Below are 10,329 nucleotides of genomic sequence, written 5' to 3'. Positions count from 1 at the left end.
TGGGGACTGTTTGATGGCTTGATGCTAAATCTGCCTCTCTTCTTTGTGCAAGGTTGTGCTTTATTGTTAAGAGAGGCTTAAAGTCTACTCCTTGTAATGTTTATTTATTATTTGGGTAGCTGTTGTTATGTATATTCTTGATCTTTCTCACAGTGTATCAATTGATAGACTGCTTTAAGTCAGGTTTTTTTTGACTTAGTAGGTGGAGTTTCGTTATCTCTAGTCACAATCTAGCCACAATGGCCTACGGGCATTGATTTTTTGCCTTCGGGCATGTATGAGCTTCTCTTGTATTTGTATTGGCCTTTGGTCAAGTGTAATCCCTTGTGAGGCTCATTTATAGCACAAACGTCCAAGTGAAATTAGAGTCTCCCCATCGGAATCTACATTATTGATAGACACTTGAATGTAAACCTTAAGGTGCTAGTGTTAGCTTTGATGGCTAAAATCATATATATATATATAAGTCTTATCTTGGAGGCTCAACCCCACTAAGCTCAAACAATGTTCCCTTTCTTGTGCAGAAATAAACTCTCCTGGCCGGCAATTAGCAAAACCAATGAGTTAATTTAGGGAGAGACATACAAATTTCTTGCAGTGATGATTTATGTAAAACTTAAAGCCTGTTTGAGATTTTAAAACGTATAATTTGAAAACGCGATTTTTTAAAAAGCGGTTAAATGCTTGGTAAAATTACAGTTTTAACCTTTAAAAGTAAAAGCATGTTTTTAAAAACACACCCCCAAATGATATTTTATTTAAAATTACACTTTACTCAAAAAAAATAAAAATTTATATACTCACACTTCATCATGTGATACAGCAACAGACTTTATTAGTATCAAAATTAATTCAAAGATCTTTGTGGTTGACTTAATTTACAAATCACTCCATAAAGTCAAACTCCTTTAAAAATTTCAGGTGATTTGTGACTCTTTATGTGCAAGGTTTCCTGATGGGTGTTGTCTAATTATTTGCGACATGGTAGATTCATAGTTGTGCTATAACTGTTTGTGGGAATGGCTTTTTCAGCACTTTGTTTAGAGAGTTATTTATCTCTATATCACTTGCCCCCGTTCCTATGGCCAAACTGTCCAGCTCGCCAAGCATCGAGAATTTGGTTTTTTACTTGCAGTTGGGGATTAGTCATTCACATGGGGATTAGTCATATCATATTATAGGAAAAGTTGTAGTAGCTAAAGCATTTTTCAAGCATAAACTATGTGTAAAAAAGTCGTTAATCTTATTTGTCTAAACTTAAGAGAGCTCTCGTCTCTATTTTCCGTCTCTAGAATCTTCTCACATGAGCTTCTATTTCCTCATCCTTAGCAAATCTCTAGCTCCTCAAATCCTCATGCTTGGATCTCCATAGTTGGTACCCTATTTTGTCTATAGAGACCTCCAGATTTGGTTGCAGATCCAATTTCGGTGTCCTATGCCTTCATTGCTAGGTACTGCTGCCGGTCTTTGCGATGGCATTCCGTTCCAATAGCTCCAATCCAACCAAATTTTGAATCCTATGCCTTCATCGTTGGGTACCTCTCCTGCCAGTCTTTGCGTTGGTATTCTATTCCAACAGTTCTCAACCACTACTGCTGCTCTCTCCCTTGCTACAGCTCCCAAACTTGCAACAACTAATGTCGATGCTGGCAATTCCAACCTTGGACCGCTCCTTCAAACTATTAGAGGATTAACCTCTGCAGCAAGGCATCTAAGAGCTGCAAGCCATATCTGCAGCAAGTCATCCACAGCAAGTCAAGCATCTCTGCAGCAAGCCCACTGCCCACTTCTCTGCAACAGCAAAGTCATCCACGCCAGTCTCAAGACCATTCCTCAAATCTTCCACCCATACCTTCTTGTATTTCTCATTTAGTTTTTCCCTTTATCCTCTGGTTCTTAACCCTTTCTCAAGTCTATATATTAGACTATTTTGTAATCAGAATACGTAAGTGAAATCAGTAACAATGTAGTCCTTTGTTTACCTTCGTGTTCTCTCCCTCTTCCATTACAGACAACCATCTCCTTCTCTTTATTTTCTAATACAAACCACAGTTAATGGCAACCCTTTTCTTGCCCAGTATGCCAAGATTCAATTGAACTGAACCAATCTTTTGACCCATTTCCCAATAACGTTTAGGTTTATGTCACACTACGCTGATTATATTGGAGTCCTTGTATGACTGTACACCAATTTTCCTTGTTTTTTTCATGTATAATCCATGCTTCCCTTGTATTGCTTTTATTTTTATTTTTTAATTAAAAATAAAAGAGAACAAGCCCATGAAATGTCAATATGCATTCATTTCACGCTCTTATGGTCCGCGACCCAAAAATAAAAATGAAAAACGATCCAATGGTAAAGATTATTAGAGACCCATCCATAGCTCATATAAATAACTAAAGTGAAAAGGATTTTTTTTTTTTTTTTTTTTTTTAAAAAAATGAGGAGAATTCTCTTCAAGACTGCCATTTCGTGTACCCACCCCTGAATATTACCACCACACAAATAAGGTAATTCAAGACTTTGCCACGGGACGTGGCCCCAAAGAATTGTTTGCCACGTCCAACATGCACTCACCAAAGTCCAAGACAACCACCCTTTGGGGTTAAAGGAAGAGAAAGGTGAGCCAAATCAGATCACAGATTAAGAATGAGTAAAACCGATACTAGCTCAATTTCTGACCAAAGAATAGCAAATATTCTAACAATCTCAGCAAATTACCACGCTATGCTCTATACTCGGTACAGACTTTTAAAAAAGCTATATCTTTCAAAACATGGAGAATTGTGGGGAAGTGGGAAGTTAAGCACATGTAACCAAGAGCAACCCTACCAAATTTTACTTTGAAAATGAGAAAAAAATAAAAAAATGAAATAAAAAAAAAATTACTAATTACACTAGTAAAGGGAAGATGAACCCTGTGATGAATGAAATAATAATGTCCTTTACCTACTGCTGAAATTGAAATGAAATGTAATGGAAGCCCTTTCTGGAATACACACGAGAACCTCCACAAAGCAAAAAAGAAATCAAGCCTCTCAACTTCTATCGTTCCTCTACACCTCACACTGACATCAGACCTGCAAAACATGAGGCACTCTCTGAGCAATGGGAAGAAGCTTCAAAGGATATATATATATATTTATCATTTCAAAAAAAAAAAAAAACAGAAATAAAATAAACAAGGTTTAAAAATATTTACAAGCACCATGTGGAACATAATTGATAAGCAAATCAAACTCTACTGGAATTTTTAAGGAAAAAAACTAAGGATGATTCTCTAAAGCCACAAGGAAAACAGACAAATATAGAAAGCAGAGGGGTGGAGGTGCACAAAAAAGAGAGCACCCCTCAAAGACATCAAAAGATCAACAAGGCTCAGAGAAAACTTAGATATGCCATGCTAGAGAAAGATATCTTATGTCAAAATATGCCTTAAAATAGCAAAAATCCCAGAAAATTTCGTAAGTAATACTTGTTCTTAATTTTTTTTTTTTATTATTTGTTTTTATGAGTAAAAGAGAATTTGATTGTTCTTGATGTTAAAGTACACATTGCCTTGGTTCTACTAGAGAGCCACCTATTTAACAAGCGATTTGTCCAATGCCCGAAAACATACTAGGAAGACTAGGAGGACAACAAAGTTCATGCCTGACCATCTATGAATAGTGGACTCGAGGCTTGAAGACAGGCACAATAAGCCAAGCACTATGGTCTTTATACAATTTTAATGAAAAAGAAGCTGAGGTGCTTGAACACAAAATAACAGTCCCTCAACAAATCTGAACTGTATTCGATACCCCCATACCCATTATGTTTTTCCAGGTTTCCAACATTAAATTTTGGGCATCCACGAAGATGATGACCTCATTGTTATATCATTTATCCAACTTAGCCACTCTTACTGACTTAGCAACATAGATTCAGAACAAAACAGTCAACCAGAGAGGTTCATAACCAAAATATAATTCAACTTCAGTATTTGCAGTCAATAGACGACATCTATTAAAAGGGAGGAAAAAGGAACATTTTTCAAAAACCTTTTGAATAAGCAGAAAGAAGTTTCCCATGAAAGTACCTCAAATCATAAGTCCACCTTAGATTTTTTCCCCGTAACAATCTGGAAAATGCGGAGGCCCCTGCTAAATGCTTCGTTGAAAAGGATCCTCGTCTGCATTGACTGAAACCCAGGCAACCATGACAGTAGAGCCACAGGAGCCATGACAATGACTCCAAACATTACATCATACAGCCGAGACACAGAAATAACAAGCTCCCAAAGTATAGTGGACTGCAGCACCGGCCGGAATACTTGGGCAATCAATATCAGGCCCCATCCAGTGGGGATGAATGCCAACAGACTAGTGAAAATATCAACAAACGTAAAACCGGTGAATTCCAGCAGGGCAATTATCACAAGTATTGCAAGTATGATCACGAGAAACTGGACTAGACGATAGTAGATGTGGTCTCTTGCTGCATATTTATCCCTAGCATATGCTATTACCACATATATACCAAACGCCACAAACACATAGATCCAAGACAACAAGTAAACAGCAATACTGGTACTCCCAGCAGCAATGTTTAACTGGTATACTATCCCATACTGAAAAAAGAAGAATCGTAGGTCCAAGATTATTTCCAGTACCTTTCCCCAAATGCCAGTCGTCCTTAGATGATCCTGCTCCTCGTACCACCATCTTTCCCAGCTCTGTTCAGATTTTGCAAACACACTGCCACGGAACCAAATCCAGTTCATGAAGTCATCAAAATCATAAACAGTCTTCAACCAATCAAACCCAGAAGGATTGAACACGAAGGGAGCCATAATCCATGACATAACCAGGAACCAACTTGTGATGGTCATGGCTATGTAAACAAATGTGTCGGCAGCTATAGAACTGTGCGCTGCATAAACTATTAGTATCAGCCCAAGTTCAATCGCCTTCACAAAGTGGCTACGAGCATAGAGTCTATAATTCTCTGCAAAACTCTTGTGCTGCACGACAAAACCACGACCAGTGGCCCGGTATTTTGCGCCGCCATGAAGAATAGTCCGGCCAAAGTAGTGAGCGCGAGTTCCCATAGAGAATGAGTAGAAAACAGATGACAGCTGGAGCTGCATTGTCAAGAAATCCCAGATAGCATGAAGGAACCCAAGCTCAAGAGTGTTCTCCACTATCATGGGAAGAGCAGTGAACAGACCAAGCTGGATGATGAACTGCTGATTCAAGATTGTACCGAGTGCTGCATTGCTTTTTGTGTTGGCAGAAGCCTCAACGCCACTAAGAGCCAGATAGAGTCGACCCCACAGAAAAGCATATACAGTGAGAATCACCACCATTGTGTTGAAAAAGAATCCCACAGTAGTGTAAAAGAATGACAGCATCCGGAAGAAGTCCAGCCTATGACCCAACCTGTAGACATCTCTGCTGAGAACTTGCTCACCATTTCCACTAGCAACCTTGGCCTCAAACATGGATACTTGATTCAACCCAACATCCCTTCCTTTGCCAACTTGGATGTATTCATGGTGGGTGACATTGCCTCCACGCAATGTGCAATTAAAGCCAGCAAAAATGTCCTCACTGATGTTAATCACTCTAGAAGCTTTACTGATGCCACCACGAGTCATGAACCAAAACCTGTCAAAAACATCTGGATGGCCATAATGCATTCGAACCTTCAAAGGGTTTGCTAAAACACGCTGTCCTAAGGTCACAAAACTTGTTTCCTGAGCCGACATAAACCAAGCAAGCGATGAAACAGAACCAGTAAAAATGTGCTCCCTAACTCCCAAGATAGTAGGCTTCCGGATACCATAATAGAGCCTGAATTCTTCCAACAGATTACGCATTTTGAGAGCCTCTTCAAAATAGTTGTCTTGGTTCATATCAATAGTCTGAACAGCATCACCACGGGTGAAGATGATGGCATGATTTTGATTCTCCGGTTTACCCTCTCCAAGCTTTAAGGGACCAGGCAACTTTATCCTGTAGATTTCCACTTCCTTCTCCAACTGCTGATCGTACTTCACAAGGACAGAGAAGTATTCCTTCTCGTCCCTCCCTGAGGAAACCTCATCAACATAGGCAACTCGAAGGGCTTCATTGTTTTTCATCAGATACAAGATTTCCTCGGCATGGGGATCTTTTTTCGCCTTTTGAGTCCCATATATCTGGCAGGCAACCACGTATGTGTACTTCATCAAAGCAGTCCCATACTCGTGCCCTTTGTATAACAAGTTCACTGAACTGCTTGTTCTACTCAAACTCCTCATAGAAGCTGACCTTTCTGAGTTGTAACCATCCAAGCTATCTCGTCCCATCGGACCAAGTTCCCGTGATCCTTCCCGGATGTCCACTTCTGATGCAGAATCCAGAAATGCAAGCATCTTAAGAGCCCGATAGTAATACATCATTCCCCTTACAGTCCGGGAAAGTGTCTGGCCTCTGTATGAGGCCCAAAGCCTGAGATCTCTCAGCTTAGTTGTCCACAGTTCATCCTCTTTCACCATCCCTTCCCGGCGCATCCTCTCTAAAAAATTTTTCCACTCATCAGCATAAATTGTCTGCAAATAGTACAGGGTCGAAACCCCATCTTCATTCTCAGTTCTAAGTTGCTCTTTGCTATACACTACTTCCTCAGTGTAGTAAGGAGTCAGAACACTGAAAGCCATCATTTTCTCAACTTGGGGGGCGTGTGGCATGTTCATGAAAAGGGAATTACTAAAGAAGGCAATCCGGCGTCTTGCCTCAAGATTTTCCGGGATATTGTGCATCGAGTCCCGGGAGGTAAGAATCGTGTGCAGCCGCCTAACCTGCCGATAAAAGGCCTCTTTCTCGGGATCAGGTAAGTTAACAGCATTCTCAAAAAGCAGACCCTGAGCGGAAGGTGGATTACGAGGAGCCAGACCATCCTCCCTCAGCTGTTCAACGCTCCTCTTCTCGTTGAAAAAATCTCGTTTAGCAATCTCGTAAATGGCCTGCAGAGCGTTTACCACCTGGGTGGGATCTTTCATAGGTTTCTTCAATAGCTGAACAAGTTTGATCAACTGGGTGTGGAGCTGCGGTAGTACCGTCATGTTGAACGTTTTAGTGAATCTCTCAATCTCAATAGAGTGATCAATCTCTTGAAAAAAGACGGTCATAATGGAATGCTCTTCGGTGTTGCGTTTTATAATCTCAAGCAGCAGCAAGTGCTTGAGAGACTCATAAGCTTCGATCACAGCGCAGCGCCTGTACTCATTCTTGCATATCTTATACCAGAGCCACTTGTCAGGAGCATCCACCAACTCCTTCGCCTGACTGAGTGCAAGCAGCAGCTCATTACAGAGAAGGAAAGTAGGCCAGCGGATGACCCTGACATTCCAAGAGTTCTGTGGCAGCTCCAACAGCTCAAGCTCACAGTCAGAGATGATATCTTCTTCCCTGAAAATTGAAATAATCTCATTCCATATGAGAGCAAACTTATTTGCCTCAACCTGGTTTGATTCAAGCTTCCTATAGGGCCGACCGAGCCCATATCGCAGCTTCAACCGGTGGATGGCATCCTTAAACCTGTTCGTCATCCCCCTTGCATTCAACAGCTGCTCCTCCGGCATGAGATTGAACTGAATAGCACTTGCAAAGAACTGGAACCTCAGCCTCAATTGTTCAATATTACGAATCTCACCCAAGTGCTGAAATAACCCCACGCCTGCCCCAACTAAAGAGGAATAGATCGAATACCAAATCTGAATATCCATGAGGTAAATCAGAGCGACAGGAAGCCATAGTAGCCCAACCGCAAATTTGTTGCTTTTTTTAAAAATCTGATACCATTCATAGTGCACGTCCGTCAGATGCCACAGCGCCTTTGTTGGGCGGATCATGGGTTTGATCTGCAAAAAATAACTGAAACAAAATTTGGTAGCGAGCACCACAATCCAGAACAAACTGTACTTTATGTTATCAACAAGACCCTCCCTCAACCCACGACCCACAAAAGTCCTGCTCTGAAACCACCACGACAACATATAGAACACCCTCCAATTCGTCTCCTCGATGAAATTCCTAATCCACGGAATAATAAACAGCGAAATGGCCAAAATCTCCGGCAACACGAAAACCAACGCGACCTCTAGAAAAGTCACCACCCTCCGATTCGCCTCGGCGGACCACCTTCCATCGCCCTTTTTCTGAGACCATATCCGTCCATAGAACACCCCGAAAATCAAAAGCCACACGGCCGCAACCACGCTCTTCATCACCATCCTCACCCCGAGCCCCAGCGTCTCTCTGGATACCAAACTATACTGCATCGCAGCGTCCAACAAGGACTTCAAGAACCTCAACCCACTCCACGTGAAGAATACTGTCAAAACTTTCACTTGCACGTCCCTACTCTTCAATGCATGCCATGGATAATCCTTCTCCTCCCAGGCTATGATAATCGCCGCCTGCAAAAACAACGCCAGCATCACCCATAGCCTGTCGAAGCTCCTGAACAAGTTCCAAAACGACCTCTGCTCCACAAACCCAGTTTTCCCCACGCGCTTCCCACTACCACTCCTCACGAAGAAATTACTCGACAAATCGATCGGCCATTTGAGCTTCTGAAAGCACCGTTTACTCCAAAAATACTCGTTTATGTCATCGTAATTGCGCCACACACGATGCGGTGCAGTGCCGTCCTTGCTGCTCTGAACCTCGGCCCGGATCGTCTCGTAGATGGGTTTAACCACGCAGTTCAAGAACGCGTTTTCACCGGACAACGAGGGCAAGACCGGCTGACCGGTGTTCTCGTCGATGTAGTCCTCGAGGATCTTGTTGAGCTCCATGGCCATGTTATGGAAGATAAAGCAGATGCACTCGGGAACGAAGCGGAGATTGGCGGCCTCGCCCCAGATGAGGAGGAAGAGCGAGACGTAGAGGAGCTCGCGGCGGTAGTCGGCGGCGGAGGCCTCCCGGCGATCGGAGATCCAGATGTTAGACTTCTTGCCGAGGTAGGAGCACCAGCCGTTGTAGTTGCGAAGAAGCTTCTTCCGGAAGCGGCGCAAAACGGTGGCGTCGAGGACGTCGATGTTGTCAGGGGGAGGCGAGAGGCGCATCTGGGCGTTGGCCAGGTGGAGCACCAGGTGCTCCCGCTGGTTCCGGACGTTGTCGTTTTGGAAGCCGAAGAAGAGGGACAGCCAATCCAGGAGGTCCATGTGGGGCGCCCATTGCCCGTATGGCGGCTTTCTCAGGTCCCCCACCGCTCGGAGGGCGCTCGTCACTGCGCGGACCTCAGGAAACCGCAGGGACGGGTGGTCTGCCAGCAGGTTGTGGATGGGTATGATGTTGTACGGCTCCGATTCCGCCGGTGCGGGCCGCGGCTGGGCCGGAGAAGGCCGCTGCCGGTGGCTCATGGCGTAGGGGAGATCTGAAAAACGGGGCGTTTAGGATGACAGCGGAGGAAAAGGAGGCGATGGCGGATAACGTGCAAAGCGGAATGACAGGGGGGGAACAGAATAGACGAAATTTGGGCGCGTTTGCGCGTTTGCGCGTTCTAGGTTTCTGTTCTTCTTCTTCCTTCTTTTTTTTTCTTTTTTTTTTTATAATTTTAGACGTAGTTTTTTATTCTTTGTTTCCTTAACCGTGTTGCTTTGATAATTTCTGGTCGTATTATTTTTCCTGTCTTCATCGGTTTCTTCTTCTTCTTTTTTTTTTCTTTTTTTTTTTTTGGACTTCTTTGATATTGTAGATTTTTTTACTTTTTTTTTTTTTAATTGAATTGGGTTCGTAAATCATTTTGACTGTTTGTTTTGTCGGGTAAAGCTGTAAAGGATTGTTTATTTAAATTCAAAATATTTTACATAAAAAATGTTGTATGTTAAAGTATATCCAATAAAATAGATAAATAGTTTATAATATTTAAATTTAAGCATTATGAACTATTTTTAGTCTCCAAAATAGAAAGGATAAAATTTTTCCTGTGAATAATAAATAGGCTCTAGTCTATTCATTATTCACACTAGAAACAATTTTTTTTTGTTTTCTCCCTCTTCACTTTCTTCTTTCATAATCTCTCTTCCTCATTCTTTCACACAAAATAATACATATAAAAAATTTATTGGAGAGAGTATAAAAATAATAATAATTAAAGTAAAGAATTATACTTTTTTTTAATAGATTCCTTGACTATAATCACTGTAAAAGCTATTAAAACAAACAAACAAATATTATGCTAAAAAATAATAAAAATAAAAATATGTTAATATAATAAAACCTCATAGCACGAAAAGATAAAAAGTATTTATATATTTTTATAAATATTTTGTATTTAAATTATTTATTAGTATTTTT

At 41.5% G+C, this 10,329-nt stretch overlaps 1 protein-coding gene and 1 non-coding gene across 2 annotated transcripts; both read right to left on the bottom strand.

Annotated features, from left to right (window-relative positions):
• Positions 1-2,651: 2,651 nt before the first annotated feature.
• On the bottom strand, positions 2,652-9,567 carry LOC133860839 (callose synthase 12-like). Its single transcript, XM_062296468.1, has 2 exons — positions 4,080-9,567; positions 2,652-3,081 (listed from the first exon to the last, which is right to left on the bottom strand). The coding sequence occupies exon 1, from the start codon at positions 9,390-9,392 to the stop codon at positions 4,086-4,088; it is 5,307 nt and encodes a 1,768-aa protein (XP_062152452.1). The 5' UTR covers positions 9,393-9,567; the 3' UTR covers positions 2,652-3,081; positions 4,080-4,085.
• Positions 6,357-6,436, bottom strand: LOC133862128 (small nucleolar RNA J33). Its single transcript, XR_009899151.1, has one exon. It is a non-coding gene; the product is annotated as a small nucleolar RNA J33 (small nucleolar RNA).
• Positions 9,568-10,329: the final 762 nt, after the last annotated feature.

The sequence above is a fragment of the Alnus glutinosa genome, chromosome 2 (genome assembly GCF_958979055.1).
Source record: "Alnus glutinosa chromosome 2, dhAlnGlut1.1, whole genome shotgun sequence".
Taxonomy (NCBI): Eukaryota; Viridiplantae; Streptophyta; class Magnoliopsida; order Fagales; family Betulaceae; genus Alnus; species Alnus glutinosa.
The sequence above is the reverse complement of the archived record's forward strand: the minus strand, read 5'-3'. Positions and strand labels throughout refer to the sequence as shown.